The 24476-nt window shown below is 37.7% G+C and overlaps 1 protein-coding gene across 1 annotated transcript in view; it reads left to right on the top strand.

The window, feature by feature from the left end:
• The window catches only part of LARS2 (leucyl-tRNA synthetase 2, mitochondrial), a 92575-nt gene that overhangs the window by 67231 nt on the left and 868 nt on the right, over positions 1-24476 (top strand). Inside the window, exons 14-19 of the mRNA XM_009290374.2 lie at positions 1799-1902; positions 3105-3287; positions 7247-7416; positions 8458-8535; positions 10654-10765; positions 19296-19423. Coding sequence (XP_009288649.1) covers positions 1799-1902; positions 3105-3287; positions 7247-7416; positions 8458-8535; positions 10654-10765; positions 19296-19423 — 775 coding nt within the window. The remainder of the gene's footprint in view (positions 1-1798; positions 1903-3104; positions 3288-7246; positions 7417-8457; positions 8536-10653; positions 10766-19295; positions 19424-24476) is intronic.

The raw sequence follows: 24476 nt of genomic DNA on the forward strand, positions 1-24476 counted from the left end.
ATATTGTTTAGAAAACTATTTATAGAGATGCTTGAATTGCTGCTCTTACTTAACATTGTTGATAAAACCAGGTGGCATGGTAGAGACTAGTGCTGCTTGCTGACTGGATGATACACTATGTGCCAGTACTTGCACAATATTTAGAAGTATACAAAATATGCAAGGAAGGAAACTCGTGTTCAAATATGAATATGTTGAAGATAAAGTATGAAGCCTGTCACTTTCTCTCTCCCAGTTTAAAGCTTTTCTTTCAAATATCTCCTTGCTTCAGAGTCATCAGAAGGGTTTAAAGAGTAGTACTTGGAATATACCTGCTTTAATACAGTTAAAACATGCATAATTGTTATATAATTTAATAATACTTTATATTGTTAAATAAATTACAATGGTTTAAATCATGAGATAAATTGTCATATAATTTATATTGCCTAATAATGTAAAATACTAAAACGGCTTCATAAAAGTGAGTAGTGTTTTGGATTATGACTTTTTTGTACATGTGAAGTAAAATGTGGAAGTCTATTTTTACTTTTTCTTCTTTAGATGGATGGATTTATTCTAGCTTTTTGAAAAATACGTAAATATAAGTGATGCATCCTTTTTACTTAAGTTGTTTTGGTAAATATGTGGGGCTTTATTAGGTGGAGGTGGGGAGGATTCAGGTTGCTTAATGTTGAGCACACATACAAGCATTAGGAGGTGCAAGTCGGTAGTAACCAGCGCTAATTAGGATGCCCTCCAAAATGATGGTCACCAGTGTCTTTGTGTCAGAGGATCCCATGAGAAGACTCCCCAGACTATGTATGCCTTCTGGGTCTGGCTCCATACCTCCCTCCTGGCCCCTAGCGTTCTTGGGGTTGCTGTTAGAACTGCCTTACTTTCCTGACCTATCGAGTGGGGACCAAAACCTCTAGAGATTAATGTTGTTATCTTTTTTCAGTGAAAACAATGACAGACGTCTGACTCGATGAATTAGAAATGCCAGATCATTAAAGGAGGTGGCAGCAATAACGTATCCGTCAACCAGAGCAGTGTTTACTTAGAGTTTTATTTCTTGCTGAGTGCACCACTGCCCTTAGCTTTGGTCCTTTTAAGGCTCTTCTTAGCTCTATCATACACACATTTGATGAGAGTTTTCTCTCCCTGATATAAATTTTGATAGAAAAGTAAAGTTTTAATGTTCAAGATGCTAAAAAATTGATCCACTGACATGTGAACTTTCCAGCATTGCCATTTTTCTAGTGTACTTTTTTTCTTACAGCTAGGTCTTCATGGCTAGTTCTGCAAAGGGACAAGGCATGCAAGTGCTTATGTTAGAGAAACTATCTTCTCCGTTTATAGAAAGAAATGTGCAGCGAGATTTTGATTTGTTCAAAATGCTGTGCTCCTCAGAGAGAAGCTAGAACTAAATATTTGTAAGACAGTGAGGCCAGGTACTTGAACGCTTTTACAAATGGGGATTTAGCTTGAAGTTAGTGAAATTGAACAGTTGGCCAAGAAACCTTTGTGTATTATCCATATGCTAATTTGAAAAGTGACGTTAGAATAACTCAGTACTAAATCAGGGTGCAAGAATGTGTGCAGAATACAAATAAATACTTATACTTGCCAGGCAGCCACCATGAATAAATGCATAAAGTACTCTTTCTAAGGTGACACCCATTTATGTATAGTCAACTTGAAATTCTTGTTTCATTAAATAATTGTGCCTGATTGGCTCAACATCTGAGGCTTATCATAAAGTATGCTTTTGATAGCTCTTTTCAATAGACAAGTTTCTTTTTCCTTCCATCCTTAGGGAGCCTTTCCATAAGCTCTTGGTTCAAGGTCTTATCAAGAATCAGACATTCAGACTGACAACAACAGGCCAGTGTTTGAAGAGAGAGGAGGTTGATCTCACTGGTAAGAGAGACTGCATGGGAAAACCAGCACAGATGCATCCAGAAAGTCAGGGACTGCTTTGGTGTACAAGTCTCAGTGCTGGGAAAATTTGGAAGAGAAAATGAATCCTTGTAATATTTAAACTGGAGAGCAACTTCAGTGAGTTTTGGATCCATATCCACTCTGAGTGCACAGAGACCCTACTGATCCAGCAGCTTTTATTTGCATCCAAGCACAGAAACAGTGCTATGGTGTTATTTTAGCTCCAGTGTAGTCCGAAGGACCTGAAGTCAGTTTACTTAAGACAGTGCTCAGCAACTTGCTGAACAGAGCTAGTAGTCCCAGGAAACAGACAACCTGCAAAATCACCATGGCAAAGCTAACACAGATGTTGGTGTATTCAGTAGATATTAGGCATGTGTAACACAGGTATAGGAAAAAGTGCTGTTTCTCGAGTTCTGTCCAGTGCTCTCACTGCATAAGCTGGAGCAGCAGCTGTTGCCTAGGGAGCTGTAGCAACAAGAGTGGCTTGGTCGTATTTGCCTCCCTTAAGCACCCCTCTGACGCAACCTTGTTTTCACTGTTCTTCTCCTGCACACAAACCCCATAAGCAGTTAAACAAACCAAAAACCCCCTTACATTTACCACTGTCTGCTATCCTGTTTTCTTCCAGAAAAGCTAGCGCTTTTCCATAGCAGGTATTTTTGCTCAATTGCACCTTTATCGGTGTAAATACCCCTTTCCATCTCTAAGTTCATGCAATAGAAGGCACGTTCTTGACAGGATAACTTACTGCAATTGAAACCTATGAATTGAAATCTGGTGTTTCTAAAAGCTAAGTGCATGTCAAAATTGTACCAAATCAGTACACCTATCTAGGAGGTTTTAAATGTCATGGTTATAACAATGCTTAAGTCTCAGGGGCTATTAAGGTAGCACAGAGGATGAGTGCCAGATACAGCTTCCAAACAGTAGAAAGAGACTTTGTCATGATGTAATGGAAGCATTGAGATACTAATTGTGTTAAAACATGAAAGTAGGAAAAATTTGGGAGGGAAAAGGTTTATTACATTTACAATGGGTTTTCCTCTTTAAACTGTTTGGAAACAAAAAAAAAAGGCACTAGAAGTAGTTGTTTCTTCTTATACTTAGTGAACAAAATTAATTTCTGTTACAAATGAGCAAAATTTGTTTTAATATTTTGTGTATGTCTTAATACTTAGGAACTGAACCAGTTTACCTAAAAACTGGTGAGAAGCTCCAAGTTGCTTGGGAAAAAATGAGCAAATCTAAGCACAATGGAATAGAACCTGAAGAATTAGTGAAAGAGTATGGCATTGACACCCTACGTCTTTACATTCTGTTTGCTGCTCCTCCAGAACAAGATATTTTGTGGGATGCTAAAAGTAAGTCGGATTGTTTCTGTTGTTTAGTTTGTGGGGGTTTTTTTTTCCCTAGTGTGTTATATTTTAAACACAAAATTAATACAGTTCTTGATGCCCAAGTTTTGGAACAATTGAATCAAAAAAGTATAATGAACAGGTTTTATTGTTTGTTTCCTTTAAAAGAGAGGGGGTCACAAAGCTGTCACTGAGAGGCAGCTTGCAAGATTGTTGCAAGCAGCTTACCTCTTTCAAGCTGAAAGCATGTGTGGAAAGTACTTCTCAAGTCGTATTTTCTTCTGAAATAACAGAGTGCAAACCTGGACCTCATTCTTTTATTTTTTTATTAGCTATGATTGATTGACTGAAAATGATTATTTTAAGATTATTTTCTTCATTATAAGATTTTTTTTCAATCATATCAGATTACAGATAAAACTTTGCAATTTTTTGTTATTTCCATTTATTTACACATGTATGCAATGACTTTTGTAAGCTGGACCATGAAATACTTCTCAGAAGAATCTCATTGGAAGATAATCAGAGTTCCTAGTAACTAATATTTGTATACCCATGACATTTTTATGAGCTTAGTTCTTGAATAAGATAAGATTTACCCTCCTACACACTTATTTACTGCCATCATGCAATTTGTCATACTGACAGATATTAATTTCTTTTATCCACTGTGGTTCATACATTTTAATGTAGTCTTATGCATACATTTAAATCTAGCCCTCTTGTTGCATAAGGCTTTAATAAAACACTCCATGCCTGGTTTAAAAAAAGTGTATTTCTTCATTCTTGCTTGTGGTAGCTTCTTGCTACTTAGTTCAGCCTGCACTAAGCATTATTTCAGTTGGTGTCTGTCACCCTTTACAGTCATATGTGTTTATTTACATATTATTGCACTGTTGTATATACTGGACAAGTGCGCTATATGACTTTTCTCAGCTGGCTTTCTGTCATCATCTAATCATAACAGTACAGAGCTAGGCATTTGAAGAGGTAATGTCTCTCAAAAAAACCAACCGCTTGGAATCAAGCTGCAATTCCTGCGTCCCTAACAGTACACAGGTACATAATTCCCTCTGAAGCAGCTAATTCAGTGATACACGATCTTTTTGCTGTATTTTTCCATCTTGAAAATGGAATAACTAAATTAGTATGAGAATTGTGGGTACAGAATCTTAGTTGCAAAGTATATTAGAGCTTGGTGGTTAAACATTCTTTAAGAAAGCTAAGCACATGCAGGTATAATGCTAGCAAAAATGCATTTAGAGATTCAAACCAATCTGTTTACCACTTGAGAAATACAAAGAAAGATTTCGGAGTCATGTCATGTTAAAAGAGCATAGGAAAATGTGAACCAAAGGAAATGTTAGCAGCCTAAAGATATTTCCAGGGGGAAAAAATGGAAAGTAGGTGAAAAGCATCTCTTAAATCTTTAAGGTTTGGTCTGAATTTCTTAATGATAACAAAATAATGAATGTTTAAATTGAAGAAAGCAAGCAAGTTGTGGTGGCTTTGACCTTGGCTGGATGCCAGGTGCCCACCAATCCGTTCTATCACTCCCCTCTCCTCAACTGGATAGGGGGAGAAAAATACGACAAAAGGCTTGTGGGTTGAGATAAGGACAGGGAGAGATCGCTTCAGCAATCACCATCTCAGGCAAAACAGACTCGACTTGGGGAAATTAATTTAATTTATTACCAATCAAAATCAGAGTAGGGTAATGAGAAATAAAACCAAATCTTAAGACACCTTCCCCCCACTCCTCCCTTCTTCACGGGCTCAACTTCACTCCCGATTTTCTCTACCTCCTCCCTGCCCGAGCAGCACAAGGGGATGGTGAATGGGGGTTGCAGTCAGCTCACCACACATTGTCTCTGCTGCTCCTTCCCCCTCACATTCTTCCCCTGCTCCAGTGTGGGGTCCCTCCCACGGGAGACAGTCCTCCACGAACTTCTCCAATGTGGGTCCTTCCCATGGGCTGCAGTTCTTCATGAACTGCTCCAGCGTGGGTCCTTTCCACAGGGTGCAGTCCTTCAGGAACAGACTGCTCCAGCGTGGGTCCCCGGAGCCTGCTGCAGCATAGGTTCTCCATGGGATTACAGCTTCCTTCAGGGCACATCCACCTGCTCCAGAGCGGGGTCCTCCCATGGGCTGCAGGGTGGATACCTGCTCCACCATGGACCTCTATGGGCTGCAGGGGGGAGGCACAGCCTGCCTCACTGTGGTTTTCACCACAGGCTGCAGGGGAATCTCTGCTCTGGCGCCTGGAGCACCTCCTCCTCCTCCTTCTTCACTGACCTTGGTGTCTGCAGAGTTGTTGCTCTCACATATTCTCACTCCTCTCTTCCGGCTGCTGTTGCACAGCAGTTTTTTTCCCCTTCTTAAATATGTTATTACAGAGGCGCTACCACCTTTGCTGATTGGCTCAGCCTTGGCCAGCGGTGGGTCCGTCTTGGAGCTGGCTGGCACTGGCTCTATCGGACATGGGGGAAGCTTCTAGCATCTTCTCACAGAAGCCACCCCTGTAGCACCCCTGGTACCAAAACCTTGCCACACAAACCCAATACAGAAAATTGTCTTATTCAGAGAATTTTAAATTCTGGTTCTTAGTTGCCATGATCCTTCTCTTCACTGGATGTGTTTTGATAGCCTTTTGAGGATTGCCCTCCAGACTAGATTCCTTGTCTTTTCAGTGGTGGCCATGTAGGCAGGGCCTCATGTCACTCTCTCCCCCTCTCCCCTGGTGTGGGCAAGCAATATTCCAGACTATGCAGGACCAGATGTGGTCAAACTTACCCGGCAGCTTATTACACCATTACTACAGTCTGGATAATGCCAAGCCTACCTTATCTAGATGATCTACATGTTTCTGGTATGAACAGGAAATGGAAAGTTTGGGGAGAGCATCATACTCCCAGTCCCACCTATGAGAGTTCATGAGGATCATGCAGACATAGTCAATCAGGTTGTATTTTACTGTTCCTAGATGTGCAGGAAGTCTTTCATCTAGTGCAATCAGACAGATAATCCACCTGTATTACAGTCACTCACATGGCTTTTACTTCTCCCAGTTTAGTATAGACCTGGCAATCTTTTCTAGTGCAGTTGCTGGAGCAGAATTGGAAGCTCTTGCCAGTTGGGACGTCTTAGGATATGTTGACACTGTGCAGTGCGGTGTGATGTAGTGCTGTGCAGTCTAGTAGAAACACAACACATCTGGAAGAGAGAGCTAAAGCCATATCGGTGCCGCACATCAAGCCATACCTTCACTAGTGGCTCTGCACCACAGCACATGGAGAACCTGGCTGTGAGCAGCAGTAGCTTGGGTCTCTCTATAGCATGGTCCCTATAGAGCATCCGTGGTGTAGGACTGATGCCTGCAGGGTCAGGGTGAACAGCTTTATAATCTCTCCATCCCATACTAAGCTGTGTCAAAAGATGGTACCAAGGATCAGAGCCTATACTCGTTAGCACAGTAGCATCTCTGTAGCCACAAAAGTATATGCAATTCTAAAATTAAATTTTAGAAGAAACCTCTCCACGTAAAAAAACATGTGGGCATACGTGTGTGTGTATATATGTATGTTTGTATTCTTCCATGAGTTTGAAAAATGAGAGCATGTAGAAGAACTGTTTTCTTGAGTCATTAAAACACAAGATGAACATTCTAACATTGACGTAACCTTGGGTTATTTTACGGATTTAGCAAATATTCTTGCTGTATATATGTTTTAAAGTCATTGCAGAAAAATACTTTTGTTTTATCTTACTGATTTCTTTCCATTAAAGCAACCTGGCATTATTTGTAAAGGCATTTTTAATTGCATTGACATTTTTCATTTAAAATACAGGGGTTTTCTTTTTAAATGTTTGACTCTAGCGTTCAGCTTCCTTTCTGCTTTTCTTTAAAGTTTTGGATTCATTCATTGTAACTGAAATTTGTTTCTGCAATCTTTCATTAATCTCAGCTGATGCTATGCCAGGTGTTCAGAGATGGCAGACACGCCTCTGGACGCTTGTAACTAAACTTATTGAAGCAAGGACTTCAGGAACCATGCCCAATCCTGGGCTTCTGAATAAGAAAGAGAAGGCTGAAGCCAGAAAGATCTGGGATCAGAAGAATCTGGTGATATCTGAGGTTAAAAGAAACGCTTACATAGTTTGTAAATTACTAAATAAGTTGCTGCTCATGCTAAAACTGTATGCTTGCCTTAGAGAGTCAAGAGTTTTTCCCCGGATGAGTAGCTCATAAAATAATTTTTAAGTGAATTATTCTCTGTATAAGTAATTTTATTTACCTAAAAATCTTATGGGACAGAACTCTTGCAAAATAGTAAGATTTGGATTGGCAAAATTTCTCTGCTGTGTGCCTCCTTTAAAGGATGAATGAATGAATGTTACGGCATTAAAATATTATCAGTCTGGGTTTGGAGTAACTCCATTTCTAGTAGCAAAGCTATAGGTGAGTTATGCAGGTTATCCCTAAGAAGGGCTTTTCATCTGTTTGCTTCACACCTCATTATCATGCCTGCTGTTTCATATAGAATGAAAAAAAGTTGTTGGAGAAAATATATTAGCATATGCTAAAAAAAAAAAATTATTTAAATGATTGTTCATCTCTTCTTATGTGTTGTCTCATGCTGTGATTAGTGTCAATTCAATTGTCCAAGACTCAGAAGAAGACATAAATATCTGCAAAATTAACTTAAAATATTTTTCTGCGGATAAAAACTTTTCCTGATTTAAATCCTGTGGTGAGGGACCTTCCAGGTGTTTTAACAAACATTAGATAGCTTGTTATGGATAGACAAGCTGTCACCGGCATAACTGGATTTACAAGTATGAAGACTTCTTCAAGGGGCAAAGGGAAGATATTTTATTAAAGGAAATAGAGGGTGATTACTAATACACAGTTCTAATTGGCATTGATTGAAGCTTTTAAAATCCTGAAACAGAGGGGACCTAGTCAAATGAATTTTTATATGATTATTATTTTCCCATCCACACATGTGGATGGATGATGTGTTTGCATGCTGAAGTGATTTTCATGTAAGAGATAAGATGGGCATATTTCACAAATTGAAATTGATTAGCAATAATTATTTTTCATTTTAAAACCCAATATTCCCTGTTTGAGAATTTTAAGTAATTAGTGACCAACCTTTTCTTTTAATACAAGGTAACAGAGTACTTCACAAAGGATCATTTGTTCAATGCAGCTATTTCTCGATTGATGAGCCTCACTAACGTACTCCATGTAAGTACGCGATATGAATGAAGGTATTTTTCTCTCAGACTCTGTTCCTGTGGTCTTTATACAAAGCAAGAGCTGCCTGAACTATATAGGTCCAGCTTTCCATAAGTCATTTACTGTCATTAACTTTGCTACTAATTTGAGAGCCCCTTTGAATTATTCGGTTCAAAAGCAATACATTCTAGTATCACTGTAACCCTGAAATACATTGTTTTGCAGGATGAGCTTGACGGTATTAGAGCCACTAGGTTCTGATGTTTACATCTGCATCCTGTAATTTCAAAAGGATACATTTTGTTTAGCTCTGTTCTTTGTTCTCTTTTGTTTTTAAACAAGTTGCGTATGTGGCTAGGTATAGTAGTACATTATAGAATTACCAACATTCTGATTTAAAGAAAAGGGTTATTCTTTACAAGGAAAATCGCACATAATGTTACATTCCTCAGAGACAGCTTTCACCACTGAACTGTCTGCTAGTAATAGAGTTTGCAAATTCTTCTTTTTAAAACAAATGTAACAATAACTTAAGTCTTCAGCATTTTTTATTTAGAGTATGTTGTTTATCAGCCAGTGGTGATAGGTCAAATATAATAAACTGTTATCACTATTTTTGTTACTGCTCTTACATCTGGTTGAGCAATCCTTCAGGCATATAATGGTAACCTGATCTAGACCAGAAATCAAATAAAAATCTGGATTTTTCAACTTCTTTATTGAAATACCATTTTATACCTTAATGATTCCAAGGAGATTATTGACAAAGTCAAGGAATAAAAAGATAAGTAAGGCATCCACAAGTGCTGTACTGAAATAACTTAAGTCTGGGATGCTGTGTGGTGTCGGGAAGGTGACACACAGTTCTTTATCCCCAGCTCAGTGATTCATATGCATTTTAGGCTGGTGGATGGTGATGAGTGAATGTTAAAAAATAAATAAAGAAGTAAAAATCAATGTCCTACAGACAGCCAGATGTTTGACCACTGACATATTTCTTGACCAAAAAAGTCAGTGCAGTATCTTTCGAGAACAAGTTTCCATATAGCATGCTGACACTTCCTCTTTTGGTCCCATTTGAAAGGAGGAAGTGGGGAGGTGGGTGAAGATCAAATATGGGCAAAAGGTAGTAGTTACTAAAACTTACTCAAATCTAGTTTGCACTGACTTCGTTAGTATCAGTGATAAGAAGATGCCATCTGACAGGTCTTCTGTGGTCTGTGTGAAACAAATCACTGGTTTTGGATAATTTTCTAGTAGTCAGGAATGGGTGTTCATCACACCCACCAAATAATTCTCATAAGCTGATGTGTATTGACATTTTTCTGTGCTATTTCATTAGAGAGGTGAATTACAAAATAAATGCAGAATCTGAACTTGCCATGGAATGTAATCTCTCTGAGTCAAAACAGAAGCAAAGAAAGAAAAAGTTTATCTAACTACTTTTAGTGCTCTATCTTTTCTATTAAGATGCAATAAATAGAGGAATGAAGGTTCAAATCTTGTCAGTCTGGCACCTTTTGCAAGAAATTGAAAATTATCTGTACTAGAGAAACTGAAAAGCGGTCTGAACACTGAACTGTAAAAGGCTGTGCTGGACTTTTCATTCCCAAACCTTCCTTCAGCAATAAAACCTCACTTTGTCACTAAATTCAGCTTTACTTAAGCCACTCTAGGATCCCATACAACTGAACGTTGTCCCAACAAAAACTATGCTGCATTCAGCACAGTTTGACTCTTTCATACAAGTACTTCACCTCTTCTCAGATAGTTCTGATTTTATCTAAGATTGCACTTCTAGAAGTGGCAGCACTCAATTTTTTTGAGGGCCACTGTTGTCTGCATGGGTCTGTGTTCAGACTCCTGTACCAGAGCAGATCCCCAAGGGTCTGCATCAGCCTCTTCAGGATTAGCTTCCAAGTGTTAGAGAGCACTCTGTGACCAAGAGTTGGGTTTTAATTCTCCAGAACTTTTAATAAGTTTCTAACTTACTGTGAAATGATGCTGTCCTGAGCATAGACATTGATTTTAGGTTTTATTACTGCATTTTCTTCTTAAACTACTTTCCCCTCCACACCAGAATATTTATATTAACAATTTTTCTTTTACTTCTGTCTTTTCACTTAGCAAGCTTCTCGGCCTCTTATTCTCCACAGCGCAGAATTTGAAGATGCTTTGGCTACACTCTGCATCATGGTTGCACCTATGGCTCCGTACATTGCATCAGAGATGTGGAAAGGTATTTCTAGAAACACACTTTTTATTGATGTTGCAGGAAAAAAGGCAAAAAGTTAACATAATACATGTGTCACTTATCCCTCAATTTTTCATCTATCTTGTCACCTTCTGTCATAATTCCTAAACAAATTTGAAACTTGTGGTATTCCCAGATCTGTCTGCTTTTAGTTTCTTTTCCTTTGCATACAAAGGTGGGTTTCTTGAGACTAGACAGAGAAAGGGAGAAGGAAGAAAAATTCAAGACAGGACTTGCATGAGGAATTTGTATGTCAGCTGCTAGCTGCTCCTGTATACGGATGGCAGTATTAAAAGCTGAACCTGAGGATAGAAACAGCCCTTTTTCAAACAACTGCTTCAGAGTCTTTGGACTACAAATATTTTCTTTCAGGAATTCAGGCAGAGAGGACGATGTCAGAGGACTGTATACTAAAAAGACTAAAAGAGCGTTGAATAAAAATCCTACTCTTGTAAAATTCTCCAGAGGCTGAGGGATGTTATGCTGCAAATTAACCTCTCACGGAGAGTGGGAATGGTAGACAGGAAATCTTTTTTAAGATCTATCACAGTTGTAAACCTTGAAGTCTGAATCCCAAGTGGGCTAAGTTGCATGGTGCTCCTACAGTTAAAGCCTGTGAAATAAGGGATGTGCATGCCAGAGTTCAGCAGTTGCTTTTAAGGTTTATTGGGAGAAGTCCCAAGGCGTATGTGGGATGATAGGAGTATACTCTGCATTAAGACTGGCTACAGATTGCTTTGTGGTTTTGGACCTAATGTTAGCTTTCAGATGCTGTTTTAACAGTTTGATTTTCAACAGTCACCTAAAACTTTGTGCATTCAAGTGTTCACGGAGCATAGCTACTAAATTGCTTATATTTCAGAGCTGTGCATGGCCCTGTAATAATGTTAACTGCCAAAGAAAGGCTGCTCTTGTTCAAAGCAATAACATAGGGGCAGAGACTCTGGAAACAGTAAGATACATTGGGGAGAGTGGGTTTTTTTCTGTGTTTTCATTTCTAATGTTTTTAAGACGTCTTAATAAAAGCTTAATTGTTTAGAATAAAGAGTGCCATCAGACATGATCCATTTGGAGAAAGCTACTTCTGGTCAATATTCTCTTACAATGTGAAGTACCATCTAATTAAAATTATACTTAAATGGTCACGATTTGTTTTCCACGTTGGTTGAGATGGAGGCAGAAGAGGTCCAGCCTAATTACTTCCATATACAGTGCCTTGTGAACTTGAAATTCAAATAAATGTTAGGGAATACAGAAATACCAAATATGTTTGATAAAATGACAAAGAACACTAGGATATCTTAATTAACATAACTTGTCAAATGTAAAGCTTAATTCTGTAATGTTTTGAATGTTAGAGAAGGAAGTCTTTTCTTAGTACTAAAATCACTGGAGAATGAGAATGATAAACATTTTCTGGATCTCTCTCTGATGTAAGAATGAAAAGGAAGCATAACAAAAATTGGGAGTGTATTGTCCTCGGCTCCTGTCTGCATTTAAAGATAAGATTTTGCTTGTGTGGTCCAAAGACAGTGCATTGTAATCCAGTGCGACTAGCATACAAAAACATTTTGTGGTGGTTATTGCCTGAAGAATTTTATGACTAAACATGAAAATCACAATCTCTTTTAGCATGATCATCATTACAGTACATCAAAGTTATTAAACAATTTTATCAGGAGAACGCATGTACATTTAACTACTGCATTGTGGTAAGAAGACTATATTATTTTGAAATAGCCAACATCTAGCAATTCTGTCCTGGGATTGGGATTTCTGGTGAAAAATGTCCAACTGTGTTCTAGAGACAGATTCCCTAAGTTCATGTTCTGAATTGCACTCTGGTTCCACCAAGTCTTGTTGCTTTTCTGATGTTAACTGATTTCTTAAACTTTGTTGTGTATAGGTGATGATGCTTTCTTTTTTTAAATATTTTCAATATAAAAATTAAACTTTCTAAATACTTTATTTAGTTTTCTTTGTGCTTTAGTTCTCCATACACACTCAGAGTAAGTCTCTCTTTTTGTACTGTGGCTTTCATCTAAATGTAGGTATGGTGCTGCTTCCTCTCTCGTAAACTAGTCAGGAAAAGGACTTTGTATATTATTAGCTCTATAAATAGCACCTATAGCAGTGGACCCCTGCACTTTGATGGAAGCCTCTGTCTCCTACAGTAATGCCAATAATAAGCAACACATAAGCAATGTATTTATAACTAAATACTGACATTTCATTCTAAAATGACTTGTGTGCAACCTTTACATTTTGTTTGGTTTAGTGATTAAAACAAGGAGCATTTTTCTTTCTACAGGGGAAAATGAAACGGGGAAATTTGGAAGCCCTGTAGTTAATATCAAACAGATAATTTTACAGTTGAGTAGGAAGGTGGATAGGAACAGTGACTTGTTGTGTTAACTCTGAACCACATTACATTTCCTTGTGTATTTAAGCTTTTTTTGAAGAAAACAGATTTGCTTTCTTATTAGTGTTTCTCATTAGAAAGTTTACTACATAGTCAGATATGCCTAATATTAATTTTACTACAGCCTTAAAAGAGAGAGAAGAAAAGAGCATCCTCATTAATTTTGACTGCATTGTGCTTCACAGGATGAATAATACTGTTGCTGTTGCATTGTAATCTCTCCTTTTATGCTTTGCTGATCACTGGTCAAGAAACATTTAAGAAGAAATTACAATAGAATTTAAAACTTAATGTGAAATAATGACAACCTACAATAAGACCCTGACTTAATGTATTGTATTATATTAATTCTGCCAAAGATTTGAAGACGATTAAACCACAGAACTATAGAACTTTCTGGCTAAGTACCTGGAATGAGGCTTTGTGGAGGTAATAAAATAACTTTTGACAACTGGAAGCTCTTCTGCAGGCGCAAATAGTGTTTTTTCAGTTTAAATGACAGGTGTGCTGAAAATTGAAAATAAATCAACCAACCTTTTTTCCTTTTCTAGTTTTAGAATAAAAAGCTAGGCAAAAGAGGCTACCATCTATAAATATTAAAATCTTGAAGGATCTGATGTCCAAAAATATCTGATACTGTTAGTTTTATTCAGTAATTGCATAAAATATTCTCCTTTGCTCGAAAAAATAACGTTTAACTGCAAAACATGTTTTGATAAATTTTAAGTATCTAACAAATTTTCTTAAATACTTGCATTCTGAATGCATTTATATTTAAATAGCAAAAAAGGCTTTTTTGCATTTTAATTGTTTTCCATTTTAATCTATAAGCTATTTGACACAGATCACAATGAAATGTAAAAAAAAAAAAATTGCAAATCACTGTTCCCTAACACAATAGCTTGTAAAAATTAAAACTTGGCTAAGTGTATAACTATGTATGTAGGTATCCTCTTGATTAGCAAAAAAGTTCTTTACAACTGGATTTAACGGCAAATCAGTCCATCTTAATGACTGCCAACTAATGAAAATATTAGGAAAATTACAAAGATAATCTTAGAGTGTTAATTAAAGATGCTTTACTTGACATTTTAAGTAATGACTAGCATCAGTGGTATAAGTAATTTTGATTGTAATAATGCTATCCTGCTCTGCAGGAATTGCATCAGAGTTCATTTGAAATTTTAGCTTTTTAGTTCACTATGTTTTCTTTTTAGTTTGTTGATAAACTTTGCAAACTCAGAACTTCAGTTTGATATCCCAAGGATGCTTCTGATGTAATGTTCAACTTCCAAGTACAATTAAAGTAAAATTAGGTAGATTCAAGATACAGCAATTTTTGTTCTTCTGCAGCTGAAGAATTATTCTCCTGTGGGGTTCAGTTTATATGTGACCATCTTGTTTTCATGCATCAGGTAGGAATGAAGAGTTTGGTCCCTTTGTGAGCTGGATGAAGAGCATACTTCAGTATTGGCAGTAAATATTTCCAGTTTGAGTGAAGGGAAAAGCTGCTTGAGTGCTGTATGATAAGTGCCTCGCCTTTCAGCAGCTGAACGATAGTGACCCAGTGCTTTGATATTTTGTGTGTGAAGTAGTTCTTTCTTGTGCTTAGAGGAGGAACAGTTTTCAGTATTTCGGTGTGTCAAAGTAATGGTCTTAATCGTGCAGCGAATACACTGGTTTATCGCTTAATAACATAAAAAGCGACTGTAGCCCCTCAGTGTGGGAAGAGTTCATCCGGCTGATATCTTGGCAGTTTATGAACACTAACAGGATGAGGAAATCTGTTTCCTTCCTGAAACCTTGTATCTGAGGAATATACAGACACCATTTGAGACGTATGGGGTTTTTAGTTTATTTGTAGTAGTACCGTATTTTGCTGTCCAGACAAGGATATGAAATTGCTTATTGTGAGTCGTTAAATTTTTATTAGACATGGCACATGAAAGATATACACTGATGATAAACACATCTTAAGATGCATTGAAATGAAACATAATTATTGGAATTTGTAAAGTGTAATTGTCTTAGCAACATTTTAACTGTCATTGCAATAGCTCTATTGCAAGAATTTCTTCTTCTGAATTCAGTCCTTGCTCAAGAAGGCTTCTGTAAAGAATAGAGCTGAGTAGAAGGTAATTGATGTTGCAGATTTTAATTGAAAATCTGAATGCAGAAATCCCCCTTCACAAATCCAAGAAGAAACACGATTTGGAATAAAAAAAGTTTTTTTTTCATCCAAGAGTAATAACCCAAAGTAAAGGATAGTAAGTCCGTACAAATGGAGGAAGGCAGATCATTTTCAGAAGGTTCAGAAGGATTCATGTGGAGTTTGCTGAATTGGAAACACATTCTAGAGTTAGCTTTTAGTAACCCAGGCTTTTCACAAGCCTCCTTGGTGCTCCACATCTGTCACTAGGGAACATATAAAATGAATCCCCTAGCACTGTATTGAGTAAATGTAAATTTTCCTGACCTTACCCCGTTCTGTACTACTATACCAGCAGTACAATACAGTTTTTCTCAGACCTGTCTGGAAACAGCTGTTATTGTATCGCTATCATTTCTTTGAGATTGCAGACCATTTCACATATGACTGACAGACATATCCCTCCTGGGCTGCAGAAAAGTATTTCGGATGCACAACTTGCCTGAATCTGTCAAATAGGAAGATTCATTAAATAGCAAAAAAGCATATCAAGAACAAAGTAACATGGTAACGATCTTGTCCTTGGAAGAGGCTGCAGAGGCGAGTAAGATACTAACCCAGAATGCATCTCCACTTACCCTTACACACTTCTGCTCTGAGCTTTTTAAAATCTTTATCTGCCTGTCTTCTAGTGTGGCGGATTTTTACTTAACACAGATTTCTATTGTTTTGGGTTACCTAAATCCAAAAGTTATCAGCATTTGGATAATGCACCCTCATAGTCACCTTACAGTGTCCCCTCTGATCTTCTTATGTCTCCTGTTAGAAAATCCCTAGTCCTAAACTCTGATATGGGCGTTGCTTCAGTTGCCTTCATTAACTTCCTTTTATTGCCCATTAAGACTTCTGTCCTCCTTGCCTTTTCTGCTTTGTTAACCTCTCTGTGTCGGCCCTTGTCCCATGCCAGCTCTTACTCAGTTTACTCCATAATCACATCTTTTTCTCTTGCCTACATCATTTTGTGTCAAACTAGCTGCACTATTGCTGGGATTTTACAGATAATTTTTTCTAGTGCTTTTTTCCTCTAAGACTAGAATTACCTTGCTGTCCTAGCTTACCTTGCTGATACACGATTGCTTCCACATTTTCCTTCTTAAATCTCTTTAAAATGAGAATCTGCTCTTCCCCTCCAAATAGCACCTTAGGGGAAGTATTATGCTTCTGAAAGACTCATGTAATGCTAATAAAACACTGCCATGAGGTGAAACGTTGTTAGACTTGTCCTGTCCCCTCCTCCTCTCAACTCACTCATTTACAGTAACATAATATGCGTTTAACTTGGTGTTTTAACTTGGGCTCCAATGCTGTGACTTACTCATTAGGGCAACCTTGATTTAGTAGTAGCTTGCTAATCAGTAAAAGCCCATTGAAGCAGATCCACTTGCAGGATCAGGGCTTCAGATTGAGCACAAGTGTTGTCCTTGATCTGTCCTGTATGGATGTACAGGTGTGTACATATGAGTAAACAGCTTACAGTAAGTAAAAATGTACTCAGGTGGCTTTCTGTCCTATGGCTGCAAGAGAATCTATAGCCATAAAAGCGAAATATGTCAAACAATGTAAAGCAAAATGCACGATGCTTCATAATGTGCACTTCGCTAGGCGCTTCCCAGTACAGTAAGACAGTAAAACAGGTCTTTAATGTTTTCACAATAAAAGTCTGTGAAATGGTCAGTTCTTAACTTCTCAAACAGCGCTTTTGTGTAACATCTCAGAATCAAGTGGGAAGGCTGAAGGAGGGTTCTGCCTAGGTCCTGACTTTAATGAAGTTTCTGGTTTTGTGTGTGTTGCATTTTGAAAATGCAAACCAAATTATTGCATTTTCTGTGTTCTACAGCTCACAAAATGTGAGTTAAGGCAGGAAGCCAAACAGGCAACATAACTAAAACCTTCATTTTGGTTTCCTGTCAAACTCTGTTTTCTGAAACTAGTTCTGTTGACTTTTGCACTTTTTTTTTTATATATAGATGAGCTCATAGCTCATTTTGTAGCAAGAAAACGAACCAAAAGATAGACATTGTGCTTAGTCACACTTTATCTGCTTCAGAATACATTTTAATTTTTTTTTTATTAGTAGGTTTATTAGGGCTGACAGCCTCCACGGGGATTAAAAGGGACCCTGGTTTTGCTTTCGTAGATAGACGCTCTTGACTTCTATCAGAAAGTGTTTTTTTAATAGTTTGAAGAATCCACTTCAACAGGAAAATAAGGAGTGGCCAATATGCATGCTTCTGCCACAAGGCATGTGATCAGTTGGAAAGAAATGAGCTCATCTGGATGTTCAAAAGCCAAAAAGGGAAGAATCTAGCAGCTGTTGTCTTTAAAGTCAACGTGATAATGAATCACCAATGCAAAGATTTTTTTTCTGCTTGAGTTCCTATCTTTTGCTCTTTCAGTTTCTGAGCTACTGTCACAAGAGAAAAAAAATACACGAATCCAGATCCATTAAAGTATTTTAATCAATTATTTACCTAATAAGATTGTGGCTTAGTTGTTATTCTTAGGAAATATGCACGTTCTTGCTTGCCATTAGAAATAGCTCCCACCGGTCCACCCCACTGCCCCTTTCTGAATCATTCAGCAAATAGCACGGCTGTGTGTCGTTTTACCAAGTGCTTTGTCTGAAAAAGTGCTGACAAAAATCTGGCCGATTTTTCTGGAGGAAGTTGCATTCCCTTTATGTCTCTGTTGTTATTTGCTGTATTAGTCTAAACAATCCAGCTAGGTAAATTCATGTATGTATTATGCATGGGTCGGTTTTGCTCCTATGTCTGCCTTTGTGCTGTGTTTTGAACAGCTTCGGGTACCTCAGTCTCAACAGTGAATCTTGTGTTGATGGGTTTTCTTTGTGCTCTTGCTGGAGTTTCCCTAAACCAGATGAGATTTCAAATACATTTTGCAGTTCTGAATGAAGCATGTGTTTAAAAGAAGTTTTAGTCTGTATCCTTATTCATACACAGAGAATGTTTTTAATTTAAAAATCCCCTAGCTTTGTGAGAATCACAAGAGCAATCATCATCAATATTGATCATATTTGACAGCCTCGTTAAGAGAAATCTTTTTATTTTGTCCTACAGCTGGAGTAAACAGCAACATAAATCCGACTCAGCAGCTTTTATTCAGTTAAAGAATGCGACTTCAGAATGAATTGCATTCTATTCTCCTATTACTTAAACAAATCAGGAATTAATTGTCTTGGGGAGAGCAAAGCCTACTTAATAAAAGGAGATCACTTATAGCCATTTCAGGAGTTTTTTAAAATGAAATCAAAGGATAAAGCATTTCAGAGTGTACGTATCATAAGAAGGAGAGCAAGCTGTGCAGGGCGTTCTTACATAGCACCTTTAATTTGTGAAAAAATAGATACCTCACAAAATATGAGAAAATCTTGCAAGTAGCTTGACTTGCAAATTTAGAAACTACCCAGCATATTACAGATGGTAAAATAATAAGCCAAAATTGTGTATCATTTTGATTGAGTTGCTAGTAAAATTTTAATCAAACTGATGGTGTTATTGGAAAAAAACACAGTATTATGACTGATTTCTAGAAGAAGAGGTCAGCTTGTGTTGCAGTATTACAATTTAAAATAATAAACAGTGGTGTTCTGTGCTTTTGCCAAAGTTTTGGAGTGCTACTCCAAATCTAAAATGTGCCCACAACGTTCATGTTAGCATCCCTACACATGGTATAAAACAAGCACTTCAAAGATATATATCTTTCTGTTTATAATGTGCTGTATGCTAATCTAAACAATGTTATTTCCTCCTAAGGGACTTACTTTTAAAGTCAACTTTATTCTGATCTTATTTCTCCAACAAATTCCAAAGAGCGAATGTTCTGGTGACAATACAGCTGAATGTTTGACTGGTTTCATTTTCCAGGTTTGTCACATATGCAGAATAAACTTTGTACTCATCATCACTGGGACGTTGATGTGCTGCATCAGTCCTGGCCCAAAGTAGACCCGGAGTACCTTCAGCCGTCAGATGTTGTGGAGATGTCTGTTCTGGTAAGAGCATTCTCATTTATTTTCAGTGGTGGTCAGTTAATGCATTACGAGCTCAGAGGATGACAGAACTTCTGCTCTTGTGGAAGTCAGTTCCCTTCTTTGGTGGCTCAGTGAAAGGTCAGATAGAATAGAAGCTGCAATTACCGTTGTGCTGAGTAATTAAAATGGTTTCCTAAATGAAAAAAATGTAGCAAGTCTGGAAGAGAGACAATCTAAATATAAGTCTTTTTGAGTGACTGCATATTAGTACCTGTGGAGATTTGACCAGTGAACAGCTGTGGGCAAGGACGGTACAGTCAAAACTGTGATCAAATTACAGGTCCCTCCAGATTTTTTGCCTGACAGTACATTTATGATCTTGGCCCTGTACAAAAACGTATAATCAGGTGACATTTCTTGTGGTATCTGTAGTGCTATGGTTGCCTAATACAACTTCTCATAAGCTGGATTAAGTTGCTGTGATTTTTGCCAAATGATGTTTCCCATCTGCCTCAGGCTGAACTTCTGGCACATTTCAGCAGAGCGTGTTTGCAGGAATGAGGGTGAGGAAAAACAGGTATCTTTCCTAATGTTAGAACCGCATCCCAGTTCCTCTTTGTGCTCTAACACCTTTGTGGTCTAGGGAAAGAGCTGGCAGTTCAGTAGAAGAGTGGACATAAAACTACATTTAGTTAGCCTGTAACTTTCCAAAATGCATATGTGCACATGCACAGTGTAGTTTACTGTCTTTTTTCCTACATCTCTAATTAACTAGTCTGTATTCAGCGTCGTTAAGCTTTATCGTTACATGGAGCACAGCAGCAGCAAGTGCCACCGCAGGCCACAGAGAGACTTGCGGGGCTTAGAGCCAGGGCGTGGGATCCATGAGTAGTGTCTCAGCTCTTCCATCAGCTGGCTCCTGGTCAACTTGCATTCAAGTGCTTCATGCTCCGGCATTATGGTAGTCTGTAATTACATAGTTGCATACTATTAGATCTGCAAGACTCCTGCCTTTTTCACTGCTCGCCAAAGAATAACCTTTAATATACCATGCAGACATTCTAAACTTAAATGTTTTAACTTTAAAATTAAATGTTTCAACTTAAACACTTTTTGTGTTTCTGGACGTTGAATGAGATGGAGCCTCTAGAAGAAACGTCATTTGGTCATGTAAAACTGCATGCTCTGTGTGTGTGTGTGTGTGCGTGCGCACGTGTGTACTTGTGTGTGTAAGGGAAACAGAAGCAATGCATTTTATCTGTATTTTATCTATTTTATTATGTTAGCTCCTTTGGGTAGGAGGAGCAAGTTCAGTTATTTTTGTTCAGCTGGGTTTTTTGAGGAGGGAAGAGACTGGTTGGATTTAGGGGAAGTTGTGTTGCTGTAGATTGCCCTAATCAAAGTATCTTTGCAAATAGTTTCGTAACTTGCCAGATCTCTCAGTCACAGTCCACTTGAACAGAACAGAATGAGAAATGCTGCTAAAAAACTAACTTTTCTAACGTTCAACATAAGTGCTTAGCAGAGGCCACAGAGTCTGTCTTTTTGGAGGAAATTTTCAATTGGCATCTTTTCCCAAACCAAGGAGAAGAACTGAAGTGCCAGCTGGGGTTAATAGCAGACTTAGCCTAATATTCACTGTGGGTTTATTGCTTTTTTTCCTTTATGTTTTTTCTTAAGTGATAAGTATTTATTTGTACCAGTAAAAAGGTCATATATCCACAAAAATCTTCTCTTGGGTATAATCACTTTGCTCAAGCTTAAAATAAACCTTCACCTTCAAGCACAGCCAGCAAACATCTTAAATTCCAGTGTTCAGTTTATAAGGAAGTCATGAATGAGAAATTGTGTAATTATAGAAACTTCTTCGCAATTGTGGTTAAAGCAAACATGTTATTAAATATATCTTTAAAATAAAAACTTCAGCAATACAGGGAAAACTCTGAACTCAATGTTTTTAAGACTGTACAACTGAACATAAAAATGCTTAAACATTTCACTGATATTTTTCTGCTGACGTTAAAACTTCCTTCTCAAAAAAAGAAAACAGAAGAATAAAAATTAATTTTGCTTTAAACAACCATTATGAAAATTATTTTTGTTTCTTTTCCTGGTTGACTTTGTGAAAGCCATAGCCTTGTGCAGAAGTCTTGTAATAGAAAAAGCAACCCCTGTGTTCTCAGTCATATATTCATGGAAGACTATGATATATGTAAACACCTTCCTTAGTTCTGACAAAGCAAGTGGCTCGAATACCAGAGAGACAAGTTCCTTTTTTGAACTGGGAATAATTCTTAAAAATAGTGCCTGGGGGATGTGCCTGGCTTTCTAGTATAGAGTAAGGCAAAAGGGAAATACAGAGGAGCAGGGAGAAATCATCATAAATGTGAATATTTTAAAGTCTTGTGGACACTGTAGTTTTTTGTATGGCTGTAAAAATAAATTGCCCTCATTAAACCAAGAAACACTCGTCTTGTGGAGGAATTGGTTAGTTGCAAAGAGGCAGTGTCTCTTCACAAGGCTGCGCAGTCACACTGAGTCTTTGGGCCACAACCCTATTCTTCTCAAGACATCAAACTGCCTCAGGCTGCCATGGATTTGCCTGCTGAGACATTATGGTTTTATTTCTCTTGACACAAAATACTTCATTATTTCCTGTCTGTGCTGGAGTTACGTCTTTCCATATTTAACCCAAAGCAGCAAAAGCAACCAATTCACTGCATCCTGGGCTGATACAATACAGATTGCCTACAAGAAAGACATTTAAATTCACTGGATATGCATGGTATCTGTTGTTCTAAATGTTATTGCAAAGTTGAGTATTTTTAATCGTACTGTATATTGTTAATGCTGTGAAAAATCTGACCTGAATGTAGTGTGCTTTTCATCATATGAACACACTTCTGATTAGCATTCCTCACATTTTCTAGGTGGTGCAGAACTGTTAGCAGCTGTGGTCTTATAACTGATGTTTTTATAAAATTAAAAAAAAAAAGTTGGTGTCATCTTTCTTGCTTTGGCGTATGAGGAAGGCCTAAAAGCACACAGATATTTATTTTCCTTTTTACTTCTCAGAAGGATTGTGTATCAATGGTAAAAAAAAAAATCTGAGTAAATGAGTAAAAAAAAATTCCTCCCTGCAGCCTCCAGGTGCTTATTTTTCAGTCTTTTGTGATTTCATTTCATCCTTCATAACCTCTCTAGTTCCCTCTAGCTCCCTCTAGATCCAAAATAGTCTGAAATGTCAAATGTTAAAAAAAAGAAAAAAAAAAGAAGAAAAGAAAAAGCAACAGCTTCCTTTCTCAGGGTAAGAAAGGACCCAAGCCTCATTTATTTCTCCTCTTGCAGTTTGCCATGGTTTTTCAGAGAAACAAGGCTGCCAGCACCCAAGTTTGTTGTGCTGGCACTTTTACCTGGAGCTGTCGAGGGTTATGCTGGTCTAGTGAGGTACAGAGAGAGAGGTGGAAGCACAGCAGAAGGTATTTGTCCTGCTGAGAATCTAACCCCTCGACTAAAAGAATATGTGAATAGGATGCTTGTTACGCACAGTGTATGATTAACTCTGCAGATGCTTATTTTAAGAATGGCGTTAATACGTTTGACTTTGCGTCACGATACCTACGATACTATGAAAGCCATGCTGCAAACGTGCTGAAATCATAACCAATCTGCTGTTTGATAGGATTTTCGGACTCAGCTTGCAGCGCAGTGTGGGAAGATCAGGAGAGATGCTGTGGGAAGGTACACAGTGTCAGGTCGCCTAGGCTTCTCGACCTTTCTAGGAAAACACAACTGCTAGCAGTCATTTATTTACTAAGCTGATTTAGACCGCTTGGCTTTTCTGTTGAGAACAGCACCAAATAGGCTAGTTGTGGCAAGTTTCCCCCTGCCAACATCCATCCACTGGGACATATTAATTTGCATCATGGAGGACAGTGAATGACATTTTAACTAAGCAGGCAGAGTTTTGAACTGCAGGCTGTGTGTCCTAGCAGCGAGCTCACAAGCTTGCTTTATATTCTCACTAAAACTGTATCCGTTTGGATTTTACCATTTTCTTTTTCCTGTGGAATGTATTCTCCTCTGAAGTGCCCTGTCAAAAAGAACTACTTGTATTTATTTTTCACAAAAGCTTTAAAAATGAACTCTTCTGTGTTTTTCAAGGAATTTACTTTGCACGAGGTGCTAAAGGCAAAGTTTAACACAGCCAGCCTTTTATGATACCACGTTATGGATACATGTAGGAATAGTTAAAAGCCTACCTGCATTATCACTGCAAATTGATGTTAAGTCTAGTCAAAAACCAGAAATGACTCATCCCAGCTGCATTTGAGACTTCATCTTGTTCCTTAAAAATCTGTCCCAACTTCCTCTCTCTGAGAATTGCACAGATTATTTTATTTTCAATAAAATACGAACTAGGGAAGTGAAGTAGGTCTCTCTCATTCATCATATGTTGCATACATGTATCCTGGATAGAATCCAGGTGAAAACCAAGCTGTGTGCATTTTTATGTCCAAGCTGTATGAAACAACGTATGTTCCGTTTAGATGATTGAAAACTCGTTACAATGATGTCTAAAGGTCAAAGATCTGCAGTACCTGCAGCAGATTTTTATGCAAGTAATTTGATTGAACTGGATTAAAAAATTCAAATTATTTCATTTGCTAAAATGTGGGATTGATATTCTTTTCATTAATCCACTGAAAGTACTCTATATAAATCTGAAAGCTTTTGTAATAATGAATTTTATGCCAATTCCAGAAAGGTACTCAGTAAGGCTCTGTAGTCCCTGTCCGTTATCTACTCTTAGTGGATGACAGAAAAGATTTCTAAGACCATTTTATAAATTAAGGTGATTCCCACTGAAGGCCTTACTCAGTTTTACTTACATGATTCTGCCCTGCTGATGCAAAACCACTATGGAAGCTGCTCTGAAAACCAGCCACACACAGGAAAGCATTACCTTATGAGTGGTTGTCGTCTTTGTGGTCGGTGTTGGCTTAATGAGTCATGCGTTTAGTACGAATGCAACATATAATGAGTTAAAGCCTATTTTTCTAAAAACAAGTGA

This window comes from Aptenodytes forsteri, unplaced genomic scaffold (genome assembly GCF_000699145.1).
Source record: "Aptenodytes forsteri isolate BGI_AS27 unplaced genomic scaffold, ASM69914v1 Scaffold426, whole genome shotgun sequence".
NCBI lineage: Eukaryota > Metazoa > Chordata > Aves > Sphenisciformes > Spheniscidae > Aptenodytes > Aptenodytes forsteri.